This window comes from Bos javanicus, chromosome 15 (genome assembly GCF_032452875.1).
Source record: "Bos javanicus breed banteng chromosome 15, ARS-OSU_banteng_1.0, whole genome shotgun sequence".
Lineage (NCBI taxonomy): Eukaryota > Metazoa > Chordata > Mammalia > Artiodactyla > Bovidae > Bos > Bos javanicus.
In genome coordinates this window covers 14159766-14186199 of record NC_083882.1, presented here as the reverse complement: position 1 = coordinate 14186199, position 26434 = coordinate 14159766, and the positions used below count along the sequence as shown (strand labels likewise).

General features: G+C 44.0%; 1 protein-coding gene across 2 annotated transcripts in view; it reads right to left on the bottom strand.

The window, feature by feature from the left end:
- The window catches only part of MAML2 (mastermind like transcriptional coactivator 2), a 400670-nt gene that overhangs the window by 123196 nt on the left and 251040 nt on the right, over positions 1–26434 (bottom strand). The window contains exons 1-2 of one of the 2 annotated variants that reach the window (XM_061440148.1): positions 10220–11547; positions 6823–8355 (exon numbers count right to left, since the gene is read on the bottom strand). In XM_061440148.1, coding sequence (XP_061296132.1) covers positions 6823–8355; positions 10220–10357 — 1671 coding nt within the window. In that variant the 5' untranslated portion in view covers positions 10358–11547. Of the gene's footprint in view, positions 1–6822; positions 8356–10219; positions 11548–26434 lie in introns of those variants that run through there. The other variant, XM_061440147.1, reaches the window with a different exon arrangement.

Below are 26434 nucleotides of genomic sequence, written 5' to 3'. Positions count from 1 at the left end.
TTGTTGCTTTATACCAATTCACTTTATTGTGATCCAAGCTATTGCATAGTAGGATGATAAAGTGAAATAGAAATGAAAGTGGAATATCCAGCAGAGTTCTAGTCTATAAAAGGTTAAAATAACATGCTCAAAGTTGAACTTGAAAACTTGGGGAAAAGCCCAGATGATTTGGGCTCAGTTACTACATAAAGTGGATGAGGATGAGATAGTAGGTGTACCCAATGGGAACCCAATAGTATTAGGGAAAGATGTCTCCTTCTGATTAAAAACTAGCTGAGGAGAGGAAGCATGCCTTCCAGATTTTTAGATGAATGCAATGAGGGTTCTCTGGATCAGTTAAGCTTTTAGTTTTCAATTCCAGACACACTGTAGGTTCTCAATAAATTTTCATCATATGAATGAATGAATACATGCAAGAATTATGGTTTCACCCTCTTGTAAAACTCTGTGACCCTGAACAGTTTCTCAAATCTTGATGGATGTTAAAGGAAAAAGAGAGTGGTTAAATTTTCTTTATCAGTTCAAAAATCTAACAAAGCCTTTGGAGTTTTTGCTTTGCAAACTAAATCACATACCATTCCCTTGGGTTTTTCCCATTTTTATCAGGGATCAGAGGTACCAGTAAGCCCGGCAACAAATCAGCCTAGCAACAGAAGCAGGAGTAAGTCCACAGTATGATGAAAATAGAGCAACTTGAAAACACTCTGTGATGTTTTAATTTTTAAAACTTAAAATATTTTATTTTCCCCCTTACTACATCACACCTTCATCTTTTTTCTCAGTTGTAGTATCAGTAGATAGTACTGATAGAGTAGGTACTCAACAAATATTTTTTTGAATGAATGAATACAGCTATTGCTAGAGTGAAGAATAGAATTGTACTCAATTTAGCTTAGAATCTTTAGTTCTTGGCTCCAGGTTGGGCAAACAGGAGACTAGAGATCTATAGATTGGGATAAGGCAACTGCAACAAAACTGGCTTAAATTTTGCCTGATTTAGAAAACACTGAGAATGTAGACAATGGTGAAATGTCACAGATATCATAAATAAAGACCCTGTTAACACAACTCAGACCACCTATAGCTATTTCCTTAGGCAGCATGGTATTTATCAGTAGGCTTAAAATCAGATGAGTTACTGACTAACTCTGAGAAAGTTATTTAACCTCTCTAAGCCTCAGTGTCCTCATTTACTGATATTAAAAAAAAAGATTAATAATATCTACCATTTGGATGGTGAACGACAGGGAAGCCTGGAGTGCTGCAGTCCATGGGGTCACAATGAGTCAGACACGACTGAGTGACTAAACAACAACCATTTGGATGATTTATATATGGCACAGAGTTGGTACTCTTGTTAAAATAAACCACTGAACACCAATAGAACACAAGCAAAATCTCTTCTGCTAATTTTGCCGGTCAAGAGTTTTCAGTACAAATTACATTAACGTGTGTGTCTGGAAATTTACTTTGGATCCTGGCCTTAGCACTAGTTTCATGGGGCATCAAAAACAAATTTTGCTTCCTTTGTAAACATAAATGATGAACTATCAAAGATAAAATGAAAATATAAAAATAATGCTCCTCGCCTGCCATGGGCAACATTTGTACCAGCTCTTTTTCCTTTTGCCAGCCTAACCCAGCCAAGGTAAGTCATAATGGAAATCATCAAATGGTTGAGGGTCATTTGTGATGACCACCTAGACTCATCTCCCAAGTCTCTATCCTAATTTCAACTCTAGATATCACTTGTGAAATTTCAAATTCACTCCTGGATTCTGAGTATACTGACTAATCTTGTTTCCCAGCATTTTTAGGATTTTGGCTAGGTTCTGTCTTTGGCCTTTCATGCTCCTGACTTTCCCTCACCTGATTCTGGCCCCTAAAACCAAACCCTGGCACTAGCCTAATTGACTGACACTTTAACCCTCTATCCCCCAGCAAAGGGGTGAATTGAATGGTATATTGTTGCAGAACTCTGAATTCATATTTTCCTACTGGAAAAGGCATTCCCAATTGATTGAAGGTTCTATTTCTTCTCTGGAACTTTCTCTGGGCAATTATACGGATTCAGAAGCATTGTCAGTACATGAGAGCTGCAGTTAAGTGCTCATTCCTCCAACCTCAGCTAGGCCAAATGGGAAACAATCTTTTGAGTGTTCATCTTTAAGATTAGCTACACCCAAGATTAACCTAAAGATGAGGGGAGGAGAACACTGCTTGATTTATGTCAATGGTTGATATATAGAGTACTGAAGGATAAACTTGGCTAGGTAGAGAGAGTGGGTTGAGGTTCTTAATATATGATCGAAGAACTTGGCTTTAAACTAAAAAGGAAATGTACAAATTTATGTTTTGGTCATAACAAACCATCCATTCACTGGCTGCCTTCCCTCTCAGAATTTTTAGAGATGGGAAAATTCTAAACCAAATATAGAATCCACTCGAGTTTCATGGCTCTAATGTTAGAAAAAAAAAAAACCACGCTTTCAAGTGTCTGATTATATAGCTCTGAAAAAGACCGTATTCTAGTTGAAGAGGTTAAGGCTTTGAATTGAACTCTCATGAGCCCTGGTCAACCAATAATTCTCTTACACCTTAAAGCAAGTATTCAGTGACTTGAAGATAAATCAGAACTGCATGCACTACACCCCTCTCCTGCCCTCTCCCATAACCTTCCAATAGGAAAAAGAAGAAAATTATAGCCAGGGGGGATTTCCATTTGCCAAGCCCCAAACATCAGCAAGACAGAGTTGCTGAAGACATTTTGTGAAACACCAAATACCATTTGTTCTCCCAGCCTCCAGGGAATGGATTACTTAAAACCACTCCAGGCGTGGAACGATAAAAATGTCTCCAACAATTCGATTATGCTGCATCCAACTCTTGGATGTCATTCACATCTCGGAGAACAGGGTACCCAATAAAGAGAGAAGGACATATGAACCCCTCAATTTCAGCCTCTGCCTGAGCATGCAGCCCTGTGTGGGTTCAGAGTTCTGAGGGTGAAGAGAAGGTCATCTTTGCCTAGCCTATTGGGTAAATTCTAAACAAATGATCAACAAATTCAATCTACTATTTTGTAGCAGAGAGCCAGGCTTTCCACCATTCCCAAAGCTAGAGTGTCCCAATTAGCATATTTCATTAGTAAATCTTCCTGTGTTTGACACAAAGTGAGTATGACAAGCAGAAAAAAAATAATCCATGACTACTATTTTTGTTCAGGATTCTTTAGTTGATAAACATAAGAACTGCTTAATTTCCAATCCCTGCTTGCCCATAACTTTGGTCATGAGTATCAGAGATTTGGCTAATCTGAAATGAGAACACAGATCTCTACTCTCTGCTATGAATGGCAGAGTTAAAACTACCCTCTTTGAGCTGAGAATACTTAGCAACATACTGGATGAGACAATAAAAATGGAAAAACCTAGAAATATGTACATCCAAGCGAAAATCACTTCTCAAAATGATCATCTTCAGCAACTCATTTACTTTCTTTATCTTCAGAGAAAGTTCACAAAGAAAATTTGAAATGCAGTTCCATCATACTGTAGTTATTCTTTGTTTTTTTGACCCAAAGCAGCAATACTCAGTTTGACTGTTTTCAAAAATAACCCTGACAAGATCAATATTACTATAGTAATAATAATCTCCTTGATGTGCTAAAAGCTCTGAAGACAATCCCTGGGAAAAAACTCTGCAACTGTATCGAACAACAGCACCATGATTAGAATGGACCCAAGCCCTCTAAAAGTGAATGCTTTCAAGAGGGTGACATTTATTTGACTACAGAGCTGTGATATAGAGAAGGCAATGGCATCCCACTCCAGTACTCTTGCCTGGAAAATCCCAAGGATGGAGGAGCCTGGTGGGCTGCAGTCCATGGGGTTGCTAAGAGTCGGACACAACTGAGCGACTTCACTTTCACGCACTGGAGAAGGAAATGGCAACCCACCCCAGTGTTCTTGCCTGGAGAATCCCAGGGGCAGGAGAGCCTGGTGGGCTGCCATCTATGGGGTTGCACAGAGTCGGACACGACTGAAGTGACTTAGCAGCAGTGATACACTTGCTCACAACTCAGACACAGGACACTACAGTCATACTTCATCGAAGTCATCCTTCATTGAGTCGGAAGGGACAATACAGTTCAATTGATACGGCTGAGATTAGGCTTTGAATGGAGAGCCATTGCCACCAGCCAATGTCACCACCATTTCTGCTACCTGAGGTCCTTCTTGAAGATGAAAATTATCTTGGCATTGTAAGTGTTGCATGCACCAGGAAAAGTAAAAAATTATCTAACACACTGGAAGATGCTTGTCAGTTTGTCCATTAGCACCCATTGGGGTGCTTGGGCCCTGGGGAGCCAGGGTGGAGGCCAAGCGATCAGAAATGTGGTGGACAGTTGTTAACATGAGCAATGGAGGCGGAAACAGGACAGAGGATGCTGGAGGTGGCAGGAAGGCTCCCAAAGAAGGGCTGATGGGGCACCAAAGAGCTATATTTCCTGTTGCACATTGTTTATTTTGGTTAAGCTTCGTAATGCTCATTCTCAGGAAGATCAAAGGTCACACAGATATTGTTTGATTTTTTTCTTTAAGAACGCTGAAGGTAATTCAAGATGAGACTTTATTACCCCCTAAACTTAATTTGCTATGTAGATTATGTAAATATGGCTCAGTATTATACGAAATATTTCTTTTGAGAATTTCACAATGATGTACAAACTCATTTCCAAGCATATCCTACTTGTGAGTGGTACAGCCTCATGGCTGAAAGTACAGCCTTCAAAGTAGACCATTAGAATCATGCCTCGGCTACTTGTTATCTGTGTAACTTTGGAAAACTTACTTAACTTCTCTGAGCTTCAGCTGCCTCATTTGTAACATGAGAATAATGGTAATTACTTTATATGAGTAAAATGAGATACCAGTAAGGGAGACAGAAGTCATGTCAGTTATAAGTAGTCAATAAATCATGACTCAGTAATATCCCATTATTTATTATTTCCACTTTTACAGTCAGAAGTCCAGGCCCAGGAAATGTAAATCACTACCCACTCACCATAGTGCTAGACAGAACTAAGGTTAGTTCTCTTTTATTCCTTTAGTATTGCTTATGTTAAAATCTGAGACTGACTCCAAGGGATCTCCTGCATAAAAGTAATGCTTGCTAAAAATATTTTGATATCATATAAGGCCTTTTCCATGATAAGCACAGTAATAGCCAACTTTATTCTAGATGCTGGCCTGAGAAAGATATCACTTATTCTCCCCAAATCCTAGGATATACATTACCACCCTCATTTACAGGTGAGAAAACTAAGGCTTACAGAGGTTCACTAGTTTGCTTGAGGTTCATACAGCTAGAATATCCGAGTAAGAATTTAAACCCAGATTCAGTCACAGCAAAATGGCTACACATAATATTAGAAAGTAATTCCACAATACTGTTTGTTTTCAAATGATCCCAAAATTACCCATGTTAAAAATGGAACTTTGTAAAATATACACAGCATTCTACTCTGAGTCCATTCTTCACAATCTACGATAGAAAAACACACTTTGTAGGCGGTTAAAAACTGAGAGCTGTACTTGGGACACAGCTCTTGAATCCTGGTTGGGTCTGGTTTTCTCCTGGCATATATCTAGGGCGAAGGTTAGCTTGGCCACGGTCTGTGCTGCTGGTGGCATTCTTTTCTGGGCAGCAGCCACACAAACTACTCGAGGAATATGACTGGAATTAGGCTCTGTGCCGTCACACTGTCCTGACATATTGTTTTGACATGTCACATGCTGTCTGTGCTTGGACACTAACAGAGACCTGTCAAATTACATGCACAAAGCAACATTCAGTCTCCCTTCCTGCCTTCCTGCCTTCCTTCCTCCCTTCACTTATTCCAGGAAGGATTTTTTTTCCTTTCAAATTCTCTGGGGAGCAGCTCTGATTCACCAGTGTATGCTCTGGAGACAGAGCTATCTCCTCATAGGATTCCTATTTGGGGCAGAATAAGACCTCCGCTTTATGTTAACTGCAGGATACAAGGTAACCACAGATTTTTTTTTTTTTTCTGTTTGTAGTCATGACAATTTCACCCTTTAACACTTAACTCACACTTGACTTTCTCCAGCAATCTTCCCTGATGTCCCCCTGCTCGGTAAATACCCAGCCTTCGTGCTCCATATCATTATCCTTTCCACTCAGTATTAAAATGATTGTTTTTAAAGCCTGTCGCCCTCTCCAGACTGAACTTGCAGACAGAGAACACGTCTTACTTGAGGTGGGTACTCAAGCCTTATGCACGAGTATGGAGTCACAGCCGGATCTACTATGATGGGCTGGACATTTAGACACTTCAGTGGGTTGGTGTGGGTGGATATTCGCCATTCAACACTCTTAATATCACGTCTGGCCTTATTTCAGTACTCAGCATAATCGCAACATCATGCACATGGCAGGTACTCAGGACATGCATGTCGACTTAGTGACTGATCTATCGACTGAACGAATAGGCACCAGGCATGGGCATTATCAGAAGATTACTGACAACCGGACATGTCACTAAAGGCACCGATCCTCAGGCAACATTCTTAACAAGCAAGAGCAGACCCCAGAGACAGAGCCGCTCTACAAGGAAGATGCTCTTGCCACCGGACGCCTCAAGGGAACCCTCAGGAGGTCTTCAGAGGCATCTGTCAGGACCACTGCTGTCTTTGGGGTCTTGATTCTGTCCTGACATAAGCACAATGGTAACCAGAGCATGGTGACTGAGCTCCGTGGTGTCTGGGGACTCTGGGTGGGGAGGACCGCGGCCCTTACCTGTCTGTGCTGCTGGGAGACTTGGTACCCCAGTCCCGTGATAGGCTGATTCTGCATCTTCTGCAGGAGGATCTTTTGCTGCAGTGGTAACGGAGCCCTCAGCAAGGGCTGGTTCGAGAGAGGCTGGGTGGGTTGGGCCGCTGGCTGCTGCGCTTGTGGCTGCTGCTGCTGCTGCTGCTGTGGCTGCGGCTGCTGCTGCTGTTGTGGTTGCTGCTGTTGTTGTGGCTGCTGCTGCTGCTGTTGTGGTTGAACCGTGATGGAGCTCTGCTGCGGCTGCTGCTGGGTGTAATGCAAGAGTGAAGGCTTGCTCTGGGAAGGCAACACGGAAGGCATCTGCTGGTTGGCTTGATCCGAGTTAAAATGGAACAAAGGCTTGGTGTTGCCATGCCGGGGCTCCATGGCCGGGTGCGGGTTGTTCAGAAAGCTCCGGCTGAGGTCCTGTGGCTTGGGCTGCAGGAGCACGTCCAGCGGCCCTCCCTGGGCCGAGGGGCTGGCCTTGAACAGGTAGTTCGCCATGACCTTCGACTGGTTGCCGCCGCCCGTGACACCCGGCATGGGGGTGCTCTGGGGGCTGAACGGCTGCTGGCCGAAAGAGGGGCTAGGGATTTTCTCCTGCCCGAAGGGGCCTGGGGAGGGCCCTGCCGAGGAGGGCAAGGCTGGCCAGCTAGTGGGCTGGTGCTGCTGCTGTTGCTGGTGCATCCGGACATGCTGCTGCCGGTTGGCAGCAATCTGTTTGAGCTGCTGGGCGTGGGATACTTCCTGCCAGCTGGGCAGGGCCCGGGCCGCTCCGGTGGCTGGCGGGGGCTGCGCCTGGCTCTGGGGGACTGAAGGGATCGGGGATGAAGCGGAGAGGCCTGAACTGGCCATGGAGAACGCGGGTCCCGCGGATGAGGGCCTCAACTGTGGGGAGCCCGAAGGGCCCTGGGTCAGGCCAGGGGAGTATTCGCTTTTGATCACCGTCTTCTCTAGGGGCAAGGATGGCCGGGGAGTGCTCCTCTGGCTCTGCTGACCCAGGTCGATGTTAAACGGGTCATCCTGCTTTATGGTGGCATTGATCATGTTCTCCAGCTCAAGGTCACTCATGGGAGGCACAGATATGTTGGTCAGTTCGTTAAACAGCTCCTGTAGCTCGGGATCCATCAGCTGCTCCCCGGGATCATCTCCGTACCTGTTAGAGAAAATATTCTCCTGGGTCACTTGACCATCCACGTGCTTGCTGCAAGAGAGCGTCTCTCCAGGTTCCTTCTTCACTTCCTTTAAGCCCATGTTGAACAGACCATTTCCAGGAGAGTGTGTAGGAGGGGGCGGCAGCGCAGCAGTCTTTCTCAAGGGTACTTGGCTCATGGGCAAGGTCCCCGACATCATCTGACTTTGTCCATTATTTACTGGGAGGCCCCCTGGTCCCGCAGCGAGATTTTCGCCGACACGGATTCTTTTGATATCAAGGAACGAGTTGTCGACGAAGCCATTGGGCCTCTTGCTGTTGGCAGGAGACAGGTTAACGATCTGTTTTCTTTTCAAGGAACCCTGGAGCTGAAAGACAGATGGGGAATAGAAAAAAAAAAACAGAGCATGAGATATTAATCCAGATATGCGTGTAGTCAAAAGAGACAGAATATTTGAATGTTCTTTCATTTACACGTGTGCAGGATGAATTCAAAAAAGAAAAGCACAAATGCAGCCCAGTCTGGAAGATAAGGAAACTTAACAGTAGCACAGACAGAACAAAATGTTTCTGGAGGAGTAGGTCAATGAAAGGTGGGAGGTCACAGAGGTTCCCATGATTGGTACCCTGGTCAGTGGATGAAGAATCCATCACATGTCATCGGGAGTTATTGATAATACCTATGGTTAATCACCAGAGTGGTGCTATTTTTTGCAACAGGCCAAACTATTCCAATGCATGCACACACAACCCACACAGACGCAGGCCACTGGACTGAGCATAATTTTGACCAAGATGGGAAACAGCGCAGAGTCTAAAGCTAAAACCCAATTTTCAGTTTCTTTTGCAGAGATTCAATCCCTTCACCACTCTTATCCTCTAAGTGAGTAGGTAGAATGTTTGCCTTGTCTAAGGAGACATTCCCTCTGTTGTTTAATTAGTTTTCTTCCTATGATTCTGCGGCTTTGCATTCAAACCCCTGTAGCAACACTGTGTGGGTGCATGGAATCTACGGTATTATCACTTATCATCTGAGACCCTCTAAGCACAGATTTTCCTGGGGATTCATTTTTTATGTGGCCTGTCTCTAAGACTTTTAGCCAAAACCGAGGTGTAGAGAGGCAGTACTACATGATGGTTAAGTACTCAGGCTCTGGAACTGGTTAAGGTGAGCTCAGATTCCAATCTGTCACTGAGCTCTTGACTTCTCCAAGCCTCAATTTCCTTACCTGGAAAATGGGCACAATAGCACTTAACTCATAGAAAGTCATGAGACACTGGCTATCTAATTTTACATATGGTATTGTATATGTTTCAATGCTACTCTCTCCACTCGTCCTCCCCTCTCCTCCCCACTCTGTGTCCACAAGCTTGTACAGGGAACTCAAATCCAGTGCTCTGTGACAACCCAGAGGGGTGGGATGGGGTGGGAGGTGGGAGGGAGGTTTACAAGGGAGGGGACATACGTATACCTATGGCTGATTCAAATTGGTGTACGGCAGAAACCAACAGAATAGCGCAAAGCAATTATTCTCCAATTTAAAATAAATAAATTTAAACAAAAAACCAAAACAATTACAAAAAAAGAAAGACATGAGACATGCAAATATTTAGCACAGGGCTTACCAAAATAAGAACTCAATAGAATAAGTATATTTTATAAAAAATATGGCTTATTATATTCTCAAAGAGGAGCATCTCTCTAAACAGCAACAAAATATTAAAGGACTTCAGTCACTTATTCAGTGATTAGACTGTATTCCATTAACTTCAGAGATTATATAGAGAGATTTAAGAACCATACAGTCACACCAGTAAATTAATAAGAAACATAAAACATACACCATTGATCTTGAGATGCTTGTTGCTTTGCCTCTAAAGCGGGAGGCTACATGTAGGAAAATGTGGCTTTCCCAGTGCAGTTGAACCATGTCAATTATTTATGTTTGCTCAGGATAACCAGAAATTACCTGAGGCAGAAGGACATTTCCCAGATACAAAATTCTGTCACTTCTCCTGTTCTCCCTTTTCTCTTACCATCACTCCCCCACTGTCCTGAAGATTTCCAGGTAACTTAATTAGAAAGTGAAATTAATATAGCTGAGCACCTATTACTTTGGCCACCTGATGCGAAGAGCTGACTCATTTGAAAAGACCCCAATGCTGGGAAAGATTGAAGCGGGGAGGAGAAGGGGATGACAGAGGATGAGATGGTTGGATGGCATCACTTACTGGATGGACATGAATCTGAGTAAACTCCAGGAGTTGGTGATGGACCGGGAGGCCTGGTGTGCTGCAGTCCATGGGGTCGCAGAGTTGGACGTGACTGAGCGACTGAACTGAACTGGGTATTTCAAAAGCGTGTGTCATTTCCACTATTTGATGCTAGAGTCAGCTTGTTTAGGGGTAGGATTTGCCTTGTGTAAGAGGGAGGGGGCAGTGAGTACACAGACATCCTGAATTTCTGGTCATATGATGAGGAACCGGAGAACGGCGGGGATACGGTCTAGGACTGAATGTGAACAATATGTTTCTTGTCATGTAGTTCAACAATACCTGTTTCATTAACCCATTACCTGTGGTTTTGCCCCCTCATAAGTGTATATAATTACGGTGGATGTACCATGTTGGTATAACCAGTGTTTATTTTTTACCATTGCTAATGAGTAATCAGGAAAAGGAACCTGACCCAAGCTGGGCTAATCATTCCTTCCAGGAAGATTTTGAAATTGGAGAAAGTGAAACTAGGCTCTTTTTGGGTGGCTGCATGGTCATTTATGGGCTTCCCTTATGGCTCAAATGGTAAAGAAACTGCCTGCAATGTGGGAGAGCCAGGTTAGATCCCTAGGTTGGGGAGATCCCCTGGAGGAGGACATGGTAACCCACTCCAGTATTCTTGTCTGGAGAATTCCATGGACAGAGGAGCCTGGCAGGCTACAGTTCATGGGGTCACAAAGAGTTGAACATGGTTGAGCAACTAACACTCTTAACACACAGTCATTTATAAAACTGTGTGAAGTGTTGTATCATTAAACCAACCAGAGCCACAGAGGAAGAAAGTCTGTAGAAAGAGAATGATGTAGAGAGAAAGGACACAAATTTTGAGAGCATCTGAGGGCCTGATTTCAAGGCCACCTCTACCACTCTCCTTGTTTTCCTCGATACACTGTGGAATCTTTATAATAAAGTCTCCTTTTTCCTTAAGCTAACATGAGTTGGGCTTCTGTTACTTTCAGCCAAGAGCCCAAACTAATAAGTCCCATGAGATCTAACATTTGGTGATGAGCAGTTTGCAACAAAGGGTAGGGTACTCTTTGTCCCTGGTTGTGGAGCTCTTATTTTATAAGAGACATCTTTGCTGTCTCTCCATGTTTCCCTGACTCCCAGGGTCATCTCTCCCCGATCGAGGCCAACATTACCACAGGACACTGTCAGTCATCAGAACATTTGGCGCCCACTGAACGTGGTCATTGTCCCCAGGGGGTCAGAAGGAGCACACACCGCAGAGTCAGCCACACTGCCTCAAAAGTGGCCATGCTGATTTATTTCAGCATAAGTTACATTTTGAAGGTTTTTTTTTTTTTTTTTTTTCACGTTGAGTAAAGAACAAACAAAGGAAAACATTCTTTTTCCAGGTTTGGGTTATTGCCTTTGATTTATTTTCCACTGCTTTGAAAAAACCTGTTCATCCAGATTCTCCTACTGCTCAGGCCACTCCCTGGGCAGCTCAGTACATACCCTGGGAAGCAGCTCCAGCACTTTCTCTAAGTTACCAGGATTGGAGAGGCAGTGATAGAATTAGCGGTGGTAGTAGCAGCAGTAGTATAATAACAACAACAACAAAGTCATTTATTGAGGGCTGGTGTGCATGGGCTTAGCATATTAATTATGCTAAATTAAATCTCATTTAATTATCACAAACAACTCTAAGAATCCTTGCGACAACAACTCTGTAAGGTTGATACTGTTTCTACCCTCTCCCCTCCCTTTTAATGGTGACCCAGTTGAGGTTGGGAAACTGAATAACTCTTCAGTTCAGTTCAGTTCAGTCACTCAGTCATGTCCAACTTTTTGCGACCCCATGAATTGCAGCACGCCAGGCCTCCCTGTCCATCATCAGCTCCCAGAGTTCACTCAGACTCACATCCATCAAATCAGTGATGCCATCCAGCCATCTCATCCTCTGTCGTTCCCTTCTCCTCCTGCCCCCAATCCCTCCCAGCATCAGAGTCTTTTCCAATGAGTCAACTCTCCGCATGAGGTGGCCAAAGTACTGGAGTTTCAGCTTTAGCATCATTCCTTCCAAAGAACACCCAGGACTGATCTCCTTCAGAATGGACTGGTTGGATCTCCTTGCAGTCCAAGGGATTCTCAAGAGTCTTCTCCAACACCACAGTTCAAAAGCATCAATTCTTAGGTGCTCAGCTTTCTTCACAGTCCAACTCTTACATCCATACATGACTACTGGAAAAACCATAGCCTTGACTAGATGGACCTTTGTTAGGGTCACACACAAATACTAAGCGATAAAGCCTAGAATCAAACCAAGCATTCCCATCATAGAGCCTGTGCTGGGTAGTAAATGGTACCCAGGCCCTGAAGAGGGAAGTGGTGCCCACACACAGGTATTGAGGACACTGGCCCAGGGTCTAGTCCTGATTCAGGCATTAATTTGTTTTGCTATTTTAGGTAGCAAATTTTCTCTTCTATGGACCATAGCTCCCTCCTTTATAAATAAGGTTATCTCTGAGAATGCTTTCCCAACTGAACCCAGAATTGTGTTTTTAGGCACATGTAACATGGTGTAAGGAGAAGGCAATGGCACCCCACTCCAGTACTCTTGCCTGGAAAATCCCATGGATGGAGGAGCCTGGAAGGCTACAGTCCATGGGGTTGCTGAGGGTCAGACACGACTGAGCGACTTCCCTTTCACTTTTCACTTTCATGCATTGGAGAAGGAAATGGCAACCCACTCCAGTGTTCTTGCCTGGAGAATCCCAGGGATGGGGGAGCCTGGTGGGCTGCCGTCTATGGGGTTGCACAGAATCGGACACAACTGAAGTGACTTAGCAGTAGCAGTAACATGGTGTAAGGTCTCCACCAAGCATAGCTGGATGGATGACTTAAGCTGGGGAATAAAAGTCTTCCCCAGTGACATGTAGAAGACATTTCTATGGATAAAGAGATTCCACTAGGACTTTATCAGGCATGACCCTTAACCAAGAGAATTGGGAGATAGTCTATGTCCTGCCTTGTAGAAGCTTCTCATCACAGTTATGTCATCAAGGCCCAATGAATGCATAGAGGTGGCGGCACAATACAATCTCAGGGATTCTCAAAGTTCAGTCTTTGGTCTGAAATATTTTCTTTGTTGGACTAAAATGCCTCTATCAGATATCTGGCTTGGAATGATGACATAGAGTCTCAAAAAGCTCTGTGACAAAATGCAAATATTCTAGGAGTAGAGAAGGATCACAGAGAGTCATATCATGAAGAAATAGTAAGAAATAGTTTGTTCAAAAAATTCAGTGCCGCCTCATCAGGCCAGGAATGGTCCTAAGGGAATGAGACTCAATCAGAAGAGTGAAGACATGGGTTTACATTGAGAAAGATGGTGGCTGGACTAAGGAACTTGCGAGCTCCAACAGTGTAGACCTTCAGGTGGCTGGGAAGATGGGGGCGGGGGGAGGTAGAGGCAGGGTATATCCTGAAGGCCAGAGAGGCCAGACAATGTTCAGAAAGCAGTTACCAGTGTTGAGAAGGTAGAGGAAAGAAGTTCCAAAACAAATCTGTCAGTCAGGATGATGCACCCTGGGTGCATCCAACCCTGGGTAGGTCCACGGCCAAGGGACGACAGTAGTCTTAGGGACCCATGAAAATAATTTAAGATGGAAGACAAATTGAACTTTTAGGTTGAGAAAATGTTTTAATACATAATACGTTGTGTTGTCTTAAGTCGTGTCCAACTCTTTAAGACCCCATGAACTGCAACCCGCCAGGCTCCTCTGGAATTCTCCAGGCAAGAATACTGGAGTAGGATGCAATGCCCTCCTCCAGGGGGTCTTCCTGACCCAGGGATCAAACCCATGTCTCTTGCATCTCCTTCACTGGCAGGCGGGTTCTTTACCACTGCACCACCTGGGAAGCCTTAGTAAAATCTTTATCTTAATGTTAACACAGTTATAAAATATCACTTTTAAGATTTTTATAAGGAAGAAGGGCCTTCGAAAGCAAGACTGTCCAAGGCCCCCCAGAGGCGCTCCCCTGAGAACTACCGCATTCTGAATGTTTATTTCAAGGCAGATGCTCTTCAAAGAAGAGTTGTGTAGAGTCCCATGTAATCGTCTCCCAGCTTTCTGCACATGTGTTCTGATCTTCGTCTTAGAAGTGAAGAAACGGCCACTCCTAACTTTAAGATCACGTAGCGAATAATATGGAGGCGGGTGGCCAACCTGGTCTGGTTCCAAATTCCTCCTCCTTAATCAGTAACTAGACTGTTCACTTTTCCTTTCGGCCTTTCATTTGCCACATGCCAACCTTGTTCTCAACGCTGGGCACGCAGAGAGCCAGGACAAAGGGGTGATAGAACGGAGACGCATGGCAGGCACAGGGCACGGGTGAGGGCATTTGGGGCTCAGAGGGATGGACGCGACAGAGAACGGTGTCGTCACTGGTTGGAGGTTGACAGTGAAAGCTCAGAACATCGCCCTCGAGGCTCCGACAGAAGGAAGGGAGGAGACAAAGGGTCACTCGGTCAGTCAGAAAGATTTACTGAGCATGCAGAGAGGGTTCTGAACCATCCCCTATCCAGTGATCTCTGGCAAGAGAGAAAATACGCAGATGACGAAGCTTGTGGCAGCATGTAAAGGCATCGAGCGAATGCTACATTCCAACGTTTATATTTTTCTAGGTGGACTGAGAGGCACGTTTTTGTTTTGCACAATAAACCTGCACCCCAAAATTACTATGTTTGATGTGTGAGATGATGCATACAATCTCCCCCTTTCACTAGCCATCCAAGGAAGGGACTTCTTTTGGAAAGGATTTCAACGCAGCAAGTCTTGTCTGGTTTGCATGCAGAACTCACCCTACTTCCCTTTGCTGAGATCCAGTAGCCTGTTCCCTTTCACTCTCATCCTTGTTCTGACTCTTCTACTTGAACACCTCGATGCTATTTGAGGCCTGCGGTCTCTACCGGGCCTGCCTGCCTGAGACACGGTGGCCTGCCTGCCCTGAGGGCTTCGGATGGAGGTGCCGAGAAGCAAATGGCCAAGAAAAAACTAAAGGTGGAATGGGGGCTGCAGGCCCCTGATAAACTCGCCTTTTTGAACAGCTGTGTTCTTCTCTTTCAAAGGACTCGAAACATAAACTTCCTGGAGGGATTTAAGAATGCCATGATTGCACAATCCTCGGGTTTCTGTTTCTTTCCCTGCCCCCATCCCTTTCCACAAAATAAATGCATTCTTTGTCTCCTGTGCTGCCCTGGAAACAGGGAATACGCTACACAAAGGTAACAATTCAGTCCATAGGTCACAATTTTTTTTTCCTTAAGTAGATTTCTGTCTTTTTCAACAAGAAATAAATGCGAGAACTAAATTTACCACTGCCTAGGTCCTTATGTGGGTATCTTGGTGCCATCACCGGTAAACTTTGCTCAGGCCATTTTACTCATGGCTGATGAGATATAGGGTTGAGGGTAGATAACATGAGAAGGGGGCTTCCCTCATAGCTCAGTTGGTAAAGAATCTGCCCGCAATGCGGGATTCCCGGGTTCAATTCCTGGGTTGGGAAGATCTCCTGGAGAAGGAAATGGCAAGCCACTCCAGTATTCTTGCCTGGTAAACCCCATGGACAGAGGAGCCTGGCGGGCTACAGTCCATGGGGTTGTAAGAGTTGGACAAGACTTAGTGACTAAACCACCACCACCATCATGAGATCCACCTCCACCCCAATAATTTATGACTCTTGATTTGATTCTTGAAGCAAAAATGTTTGAGATCCTGAAACAGTCAGTTCTAGCTCATCCCAGTACTTGAAGGTAAGACTGGTTCTTCCCTGGCTCTCCTGCCCCTACAAAAATGAGATAGGGTTTTAAAGCCTTCTGCTGAAGACATCAAAAAGCTCCTAGCTTCTCCTTTAGTGCTTTCCTGTATTGCGAGGTATTGTTTTATGTCCATATAGTAATTAGATTTGCCCAGCTAGATTTCAAGCTCTTTGAGTGCAGACACGGTGTCTTATGGCTTCCCAGGTGGCACCCATGATAAAGAACCTGGCTGCCTATGCAGGAGATCTAAGAGACACGGGTTCTATCCCTGGGTTGGGAAGATTCCCCTGGAGGAGGGCATAGCAACCCCCCCAGTATTCCTGCCTGGAGAATCCCATGGACAGAGGAGCCTGACAGCCCACAGACCCTACAGGGTCGCAAAGAGTCGGACACGACTGAAGTGACTTAGCACTCGCACACATTTGACTGGTTCCTTTTAGTCCTAACCACAGCGCTGGGAATATTACAGGTGTTCAAAGAGTAGTTTGTTGGATGATCTCAGTGCTTGGGAAGTTGGACCCTTCTAACTGCTGAGCAGTAAAACAATGGTAAGAAGGCTGTGGTAATTATTTTATTAACCAATTCACAAGCAATTTAGTGGTTCCACTAGAGTTGTGCTTTAGCAATCACTTTCCTCTGAACCCTGAAGTCCAGGAATAAGAAGCCCTGAGAACCGGAACAGTGTTATCATCCACATAAACCAAATGTGAAGGGGCGTGTGAAGCTTCATGATGGATTCCACGGGGTGCTGAGCCTCCTGAGCGGATGCCAAAGCTTGCATGTAATTCTTGACTCCTTCTTGACTCCCTGCCCCATGTGAATGAAACCACTGCTGCTCAAAGAAGTTGGGCATGCTTCCTATATGATTTTCAGGAATTTCCATTTTTACTCCTTCAGAATAAAGCTTTTTTTGGGGGGGAGGGTGAGGTGGAAGGTGTCAGAGAAGGCATGTTAGATCTCTATGGAAAAGTTATTCCGTAACTTTGTTCCCTTAGGTCTGGACTCTAAGAAATGTGACTACTTAAGTCAATAAAACAGTTTTGTTTCTTTTTAATGAAACCAAAGATAAACTTTTCTGTAGATACCAGAGAAGTGCAAATTCAGGATCTTTGTAGAGAAAACAAGTCAACACAGTGTGCTTCTAAAGATGGTAAATGCCAAAGAGTCCCACATTCAAAACTTCTTTAATGCTTCTCCCTCCCCTTGTATTGTCATGGCTACTTATAAAAGAGTAACCAGAAGAGCTGGAGATTTCCTCAGAAGCACACTCCTCATTACAGGGCAGAGGAAAGGTGTTTCATTATGGCATTTTTCAGTTTGCACACTTCTATCACTTGTCCTTGGAGAATGTTCCAAGTTTATCATCAATTCATAAAACATTCACAGAGGGAAGAGGGATGAGAAATAGGTTCTCTGAGGCAACTCAGAGATGTAGATGTCTCGTTTTTTTTTTTTTCCCTTTAATTGAAATATAGTTGATTTACAATGCTGTATTAGTTTTAGGTGTACAGCAAAGTTATTCAATTATGCATACATATGTATCTATTCTTTTGCAGATCCTTCCCATTATGGGTTATTGCAAGATGCTGAATGTTGTTTCCTGTGCTATACAGTAGATCTTTGTTATTTACCTCTTTTATATTCAGTATTGTGTATATGTTAATTCCAAACTCCTAATTTATCCCTCTCCTCTTTCCTTTTGGTAGTCATGAATTTATTTTCTATGTCTGTGAGTTTATTTCTGCTTTGTAAATAAGTTTATTTGTATTATTTTTTTCAGATTCCACATATAAGTGATATATGATATGTCAGACATCCTGTTTTATCTAGGTGAATAGGAGGCTGTGCGATCTCAAAAGAGGATGAATTCAGCTGCTAGTGAGCCTGGGATACGAAGGCTGCTCCCCTCCTAATCACTGAGCATGAACCAGGCACTTCTCTCACTGTAGGATGGGAGTTTAGGACGATCAGGGACCTTGTAAGAAAGCACCAGCAGTGCTCCCAGCTCAGGACAGCACTCCATCACTGGTGGCTCTTTTCCAGGAGAAAAGACAGAACTTGAGTCTGAGCCTGTGAGATGCTTCCTGCTGTCCTGACTGTTACATGCCAGGCATATGCTAGATAAAGGCAAACTGAAGGCAACAAGATCTTTTCCTCATGTGTAAAACAGCATTTGTTTACTCATCCATTCAACAGATATTTACTTAGCATTCAACATCTATTTACAAGTAGATGTTCTGTGAGGCTACGAGTGTCTTAGGGTTGTTATTTAGAGCACAAAGAGCCTGCAAAATTGGTCTTGGAACACAGTGCTCAATAAATGTGAGAGCTGATAAAACAAACAAATGAAAAGGAAGGTACTAGTCTGTCTGGAAATAAAATGGAAAGTAACAGTGCGATGTGATGGTTGCTCTGCAGAGGGGAGCATGGGATTACAGCTGTGGAGGGGAGTGGCCTTTGCTTGGAAAGATAGGAAGGAGTCCCTCTCCCTTCTAAGGAAATGCCCCCCGATATGCAAATAATTGTTGGACAACATTCTGCTATACTGCTAGTGACGGTGTCAACAAAACTTGTTGTCTAGCAAGAGGGGAATGTTGAAATGAAATTAGAAAGTTCAAGGTAGAAGTATTCTGCCATAAAGAAGGCTGAGAGCTGAAGAATTGATACTTTCGAACTGTGGTATTGGAGAAGACTCTTCAGAGTCCCTTGGACAGTAAGGAGATCAAACCAGTCCATCCTAAAGGAGATCAACCCTGAATATTCTTTGGAAGTACTGACAGTTAAGCTGAAGCTCCAATACCTTGGCACCCTGATGAGAAGAACGACTCATCTTCTTGGATGAAAAGACCCTGATGCTGGGGAAGATTGAAGGTGGGAGGAGAAGGGGACAGCAGAGGATGAGATGGTTGGATGGTATCACCGACTAGATGGACATGAGTTTGAGCAAGTTCCAGGAGACAGTGAAGGACAGGGAAGCCTGGCGTGCTGTAGTCCATGGGGTCGCAAAGAGTCGCACACAACTGAGCGACTGAACAACGAATTCTACCATATTGTCTACTAGCTTAAGCAGTGTCACTCCAGATCCACTCAGCGGTAACCAGTGTGACTGGTGACTATCTCCTTGGTCATTCTGACTAGTTGCTACAGTTGTCACAGAGCAGGGCCCTGCGGGGCCACCTTTCAGAGATGGATCCTCTGAGTTTGACAGAAAATGAACAGAAGGGTCTATAAAAGCCTGAAAAACCCAACCACTTTGTGCATGAAACACTTTAATCATGACTCATTTTTTGCCCAAAATATATTGAAGCAAAAACCAAAGCAAATGTTTTATCAAAATGTTGACAGTACCCTGGAAATCTCTAAATGTCCTCCTCAGCAGAATGTACAATGTATTAAGTACCATCAGTCAAGAGGCTACTCTCCTCCTCAGCTGGAGGGCCCACTCTGGAAGCTTTCACTCTAAGGGTCCGAGATCAAGGTCAGTGCATCTGCCCTGTGAGGCCCCCCGTTCTGGTCTCCCTCATGTTCTTTCTTCCTGCTTTAATGATTTTAGCACGATCTGTCTAATATTGTCTTTGGTCACTGATTCAGGTCTGCCTGTCTTTCCACTTCCTAGTGACTCCAATAAGTCCGTGGAAGAGACAGCGTTTGTCCATCTCATGTGCTCACACGAGCTCAGTCCAGCACTAGCTCCAACTCGCTGGTGGATGATTTGACTTACTGGGCAGCCAGCGATCTGGGAACACTCGATGAGCCAGTTTACGGGACGGCCATGAGTCTCTGCCATTGGCCGTGAGCCATGCTCCCTTCATAAACTACAGGACTGATTCTTGGCAGCTCTCTGACCAATGGTGGGGCTGCCGGGCGCTGGGCCGAGAAGTACTGGAGTGAGAGGAGAGGCACGGGTGTTCTCAGAGCGTGCTCTTCTTTCCTTATGCTGGTGGCAACTGGACTTATTCCAGAATGCTTGCTGGTGTGAACGTCAGGAACACCCCCAGGTGGCAGAGAGCGAGCCCTCATACCATCCCAGAGCTGTCGGTTGATTCATTATTTGGGGGTTTAAACCTGGATACTGGAAAGCTCCCCACTTTTTGTAAAATAATAATAATCATAAAACCCTCAGCAACTCCTAATTCCAGGAGGCGTTTCTCTCTTATCCTCAGTGGTTTGTCCGACTTTCGTAGCTACTAAGCGTCCATATTCCCCTCAGTCTCCTTGTCTTCGACCACGGTCTTCCTCCTTCCCCAGGCCCCCTCTGCTTTAGGCACAGTGTTAGTTACCCACTTGCTGAGAATCTGACCCCACATTTTGCGTCTCCCCACATAACTGCCTCTATCCCCCACACGAATGCCACGATCCCAGTGTGCTCTCACAGCAAGGAGAGGGATGTCCCTCTCACGCCTACGCTCCAGCCATATTGCTTTCTAACGATTTCCCCAAACATAAAAGGTGACTTCAGCTTCAGGTCTTCAGTGTGTAATGTTCTGGAACTCTCTATTCTCTCTACCTCTTTCCTTTCTTCCCATAGCTAGCTCCTTCTTTTCCTCCATGGTGACCCCAGCAGAGGTTTTCCATGAACATTGACCTAAAATACGCCCTCAGAGTTCTCTTCCATCTCAACCTCTTGATTGTTCCCTCTACAGTGCTTATTGCAGTTCTGGAAGACTGGTGTTCATTTGGTTCCATTTTTTAAGTTCATCTCCCATGTTATAACGAGCCCCAGAGAGGGAGGCTTGGTGTCTTGGTGACCACTGTACTTCATGTCTGTCTTGTTGACCACTGAACTTCATCTCTAGTGTAATGCAAACCAATAGGAGATAAAAAAAAATTGTTTAAAGTAAGTGAAAATGTCTAGAAGGAAACACTTCAAGATTCTGAAGTACTTTCTGGTTGGCAGGATGATGATTTTTCCCTCCCACTTTCTCACGTGTCTGTGTCTCCTAATTTTTCTACATACAGCATCTATATTACCTATGGAATTAGGACTGAAGTGAACGTGTTATTCAGGAGGGCTGCCCTTGCTAAATAACCACCCTTAATGAGTACTTGGTAGGGCGCTTGCTTCTGATGGCAGGACGTCCCATCTCCCTGGGCCCCAAGCAGACTGGATCAGGGTGGCCATTTGATTCAAACTGAACCATGTTAATGATTATTTTAGTAATCGGAAATTGAAACAAGACCTTCTCAACAGTCTGTGCACTTGAAATGGGAGAGGCAGAGGGCTGCCCGTACAGGAATCATTCTCAGTTGTGGACAATGAGCGGCAGAGAAAGCAAGTCTATGGAGATTGGAGAATGAGACCCATGCCCGGGATAGTCAGGATGAGAGACCATGCAGAAAGAGAGGAGGAGGGGGAAGAAGTGGGGGAGAGACAGACGAGATTCCTGAAGCTTTCCAATTCCTGGTTCTAGCCCTTTGGGAGACTCGGTTGTATTTCCCATAGTTGAGATACCCTGTAACCTTCCAATAAATCTCCCCCCAGCCACACACCTACACCTTATCTTCCCCCTTTTGATACTTTAAGAGGCCCTCTGTTACTGACAACAAATGATTCTCAACTAAAACAAAGATGTAATAAAACCAATAATTATGTTCCAGTTAGAGTTTTCATAAGGTAAATGCACTTTTTGTTTTTGATTGATTAACATTGAAAAGCTGAGCAGAGGCTAAATGCACACATTTACTTTGGTTTCTCTTTCAACTTTCCACGTGTGGTCATTAACCCAGCTCTTCCACAGCCTTTATGAAAGGCGAGCATTATGAATTAAGAATGAGGGCGGCCATTCCATGACAACAGCATTCTAACAGGGTACCCATTGTCTGTACAGAGCTCGACAGGGCCTAACCCAGGGGAGGTCCAGAGATGATATCTCCACCAATCCTCCCTTCAGTGCACAAGAACATCCTGAACATAAGACTTCCATCTGAATCATGTTTAGACAACCCAGGTCTGCAACGTGTTAACTGGTTTGGATGTGATCACCTGGAGACAGAGGTGGGAGGGATGAGCAGACCTTTTAAGAGGTCCCTGCAATTTCAGGCTCATCTTTAACTCCATTACAAAGGAATGTTAAGCAGCATTTAGAAGGTAGTTTGGCAAAGTACCTGAAAGCACCTAACAGCTCCTTTGATGTTCTTGGCATTGAGGTCATCATTCTTTTGAAACTTTTGAAGAAATTTTTTTTTTTATAGCAACTGTATCTAAGTTCAATGCAGGGTGTTGATGTGTGTTTTCTCTGGTCTAATGTTAACCCGAGTAACTATGAACCATACAGAGAGATGTTCCTTTGGGGAGACCTCAGCTTTCACTCCAGCCTGTGTTTATTTTCACATCAAAGACACATCTAAGGGGAAACTGCTTAACCGGCTCTATGAAACATGAAGAGGTTTACAGAGATATTTGGTCATAATTGAGAAAAAAAAAAAAAAAAAAAACACAAAACCTACACTTCAGATAATTTAAGCCTTTCATGCCCGGAAATGAGAATGCATAATGGAAGATAGAAAACTTCCTTTGCTTTCCAGGAAGGTCTGAATGCAGATTATTTTTTTTCAAGCAGGAATTAAAATCCCAGTATTTGCCATACATTCATGGGAAATGATTGTTGATGATTTAAATGACATGAAATGAGGGACAATAAAGCCTTTATAGTGTTTGCAGTTCAACTGCTCTTTGAAGCAATGTCCTATAGCAACACAATGGCCTCACTTTGATCTAACCTGCTCAGCCCAGTAATTACATGACTGAGATGAATTCTCCACCTGACAGGTTCCAATCCTTCATGTGTGGCCATATTCTTTGAAGAGGGAAAATAAACCCACCTAGATTGGAAAATAAAACTTTAAACAAGTCAAAATTGGGACTCAACAGTAATTCCCTGTGTCAGAGCAGTAGGCTAGGCAGAAAGCCTTTTCCCAGCTGATGAGAACCTCTGTTTCCTAGGATAGGCTTACATTCTTCTTGAAACTTATCTTTAAGCCGAAATATGTCACGCTTCCTTTCTGTGAATTCATTTCATGATAAATCAACACTCATCATTCTTAAAATAAATGACAGCAGAATGTACTAACCCGGGCCTTGAGTTGACTGCTAACTGACTGCTCCCTGATGGAAAAAAAAACAACAACAACCTGTCCACCCCATTATGAATGGCCATGGGATAAATCAGACAAGTAAAAGAGCTCATTTTGCACCATTCTGCTAAGAAAACTGTTTACTGTCTTGCTCGAGTCTGCTTAAAATATTAAAAGCACAGTCTTAACTCAGAAAGCTCCTAATCCTCCAAAATATTGCTACTGTTTATTTCATTTGCCTTTTAGATACAACCCAGGACAGATTTAAACTGGGAAAGCTCACCAACTGTAACCTTGTAAATTGCTTTTAATCCAGGATGTCAGCAGGATTGATGCCTCTGGGACTTGAGCCCCTATCCCCAAACATACATTTCTTCCCTGTACCTGGCTCACGATTAATATCTTGTATCCACTAGTTGGATTTCTAGAGGGTAAAATACTTCCTTATACATGACTGGTTCTCTGCATTTGTCATCTCTCCCCATATGCCATTTCAATCTCAAAGAGGGTCTTTCTTTTCAACCAGTGTATTTCTTTCACTGTCCTCAAATCCCAGATCAAAATGCACCCCTTCTCAGAGCCTAACTGCAATCACTGCTCTACTATTCTGGTCCCCAGTAAACTACTGTATCCATGATTTGCTTTCTTTGTGTTTTTAAGGCTTCTGGTTTATAACTATTATTATATCTTTCTCAGTGGCCCCAGACAGATTGTAAACACTGTTTTCTGTCTTCTAATGTCTTTTGAGGCAATAATACATTGTGGTGGTTAAAAGTCCAAGTTTCGACCTCAGAGATCTGGATTTAAGTCCTGTCTCTGTCAGATCCCCTGGAGGAGTAAATGGCAACCTACTCCAGTATTCTTGCCTAGAGAATTTCATGGACAGAGGAGCCTGGTGACCTACAGTCCATGGGGTCACAAAGAGTCAGACAACTGAGAAACGAACATACACTAACACTTATGTCCTCTATGAGAGTTTGAATAGCTTAATTAACCTCTCTGAGCCTCAATTTCCTTCTCTGTATAATGGATATAATAGTTCCAACTCAGTAGTTATGTGTATGTCCGACTCTTTGCAACCCCATGGACTGTAGCTCTCCAGGCTCCTCTGTCCATGGAATTCTCCAGGCAAGAATACTGGAGTGGATTGCCATTCCCTGCTCCAGGGGATCTTCTCAACCCAGGGATCAAACCTGGGTCTCCTGCATTACAGGCAGATTCTTTACTGTCTGAGCCATCAGGGAAGCCCAGCTCAGTGATAATGAGCCTAGCTCACTAGTTAGAGTTAGTCTCAATGAGATAATGTCTGTAAACTCTGAATTCAAAATGTGACAAATAATTAAGTTTTAATAAACATCAGCTATTATCTTCATCTAGTTTTCTGGGTCTCAACAAAATCTGGATGAGTGTTCAGCACACAGCAAAAAAGAGGAGGAGCCAACAGCATTCACCAAGTGACCACTCAGTAGAAAGTACTTTTCATATATCATCTCGCTGAATTCCAGCTTCCTGACTTGCTATCACTGTGACCACGGGCAAGTCACTTAACTTCTATACCTCAATTTCTCATCTGTAAAAGGTATATATAAAAATGATACTTACAAAGGTGATGCAAAGGTTAAATAAATTCATGTAGAGTGCTTAAAACAGCCCTGACATGCAGAAAATGACCAATAATACCAGCTGTTCTTATCATTACTATTAAATCCTTACTACCTTGAGAGGAGATATAAGGAAACTAATTTTATAGATGAGAAAAATAAGGCTACAAAAATTTAAGCCACTTGGCCAAGCTAATAACTGAACCAGATTTGCCTGACTGTGAAAATCCATGCTGTTTATGAAATGCATTCACTGGAGAAAATTTCCATTTCATGCTAGGGAGTTATTCCAGGGAAGCACTAGAGGTACAATGAGGTCCTCAGGTAACTGTCCATCGCAGGTAAGGGTAAGAATGAGGCAGGCCTGCAAGGTGGGTAAGAGGTAAGGCCACTGAGATGCAAGAGATGACCTGCCTGGCTTGCACAGCATGCAGAGAAAGATGAGCTTAATTGTGGACCCCATACATAGGCATCAAAGGGCTAAGCAGGGGAGTGACATGATCTGTAAGGTATTTTAGAAAAATACTCTACCAATCAAATATTTGTGAGTGGATTGGAGAAAGCAGAGCTTAAGCCAGCAGACCAGTGAGAATGTCTCAGCTCTCAGTAAGGGATGGTGAGAACTAGACTTGAGATAAGATGGTGGCAGTATAAATGGAGGTGATGGGAAAGAACGTAGGAACCAGGAACCAAGTGAACTGTGTGAGTAATTCCATGTGAGATATGTGGGAGATTCGAAAAGACAGAAATGTGACAGACGGAAAGGCCAAATCCAGATTCCTGGATTAGTGACTGAGTGGATGATGGGGTCATGTGTGAGAAAAAGACGGTAGGGAGAGGAGTACGTTTCATGATGGGGGTGGAGTGTCAGTCACTCAGTCGTATCTGACCCTTTGCGACCACATGGACTGTGGCCCACCAGGCTCCTCTGTCCATGGGATTCTCCAGGCAAGAATACTGGAGTGGGTTGCCATGTCCTTCGCCAGGGTTCATGATGGAGGTGGGAGGCAAATAATAGGCCTAAGTTGGCACATGTTGGATTGGATATGTTGTAGGTCACGTGAGTGGAGATGTCTCCTTACTGATTAGATATTTGGGTCTGTAGATCAGGAGCGATCCTTTGGCTGCCTACAGAGTTTGGGTCAAAATGCATCTAAGCATCAGTCAAAGGAATGAACGAGGTTGTGAGTCCAAACAGAGTTTGGAGTGAGAAGAGAAGAGAGATGGGAATGGAGCTCTGGGGAGCACCAAAACTTAAGGATAGAGTGGTTTTGAGGAATGAGGTAGAGGAGATGAAGAGTTGAAGGAAGAAAGGAGCTTTACAGAGGGAGGGAGCAACCTCACCCAATGATGCAGAGGTCATGTGGAATAAAAGCAGAGCTGTGGGAGGAGACATATGTATACCTATGGCTGATTCATGCTGATGTATGGCAGAAACCAACACAACGTGTGTGCCTGCTAAGTCGCTCAGTAGTGTTCCACTCTTTGTGACTCTATGGACTGTAGCCCACCAGGCTCCTCCATCCATGGAGGAGGCATGAATACTGGAGTGGGTTGCCAGGACCTCCTCCAGGGGATCTTCCCAACTCAGGGATCGAAACAGCACCTCATATGTCTCCTGTACCAGCAGGCGAGTTCTTTACCACTCGTGCCACCTGGGAAGCCCAACCATCACAATATTGTAAAGTAATTATCCTCCGATTAAAAATAAAACAAACAGAAAAACAA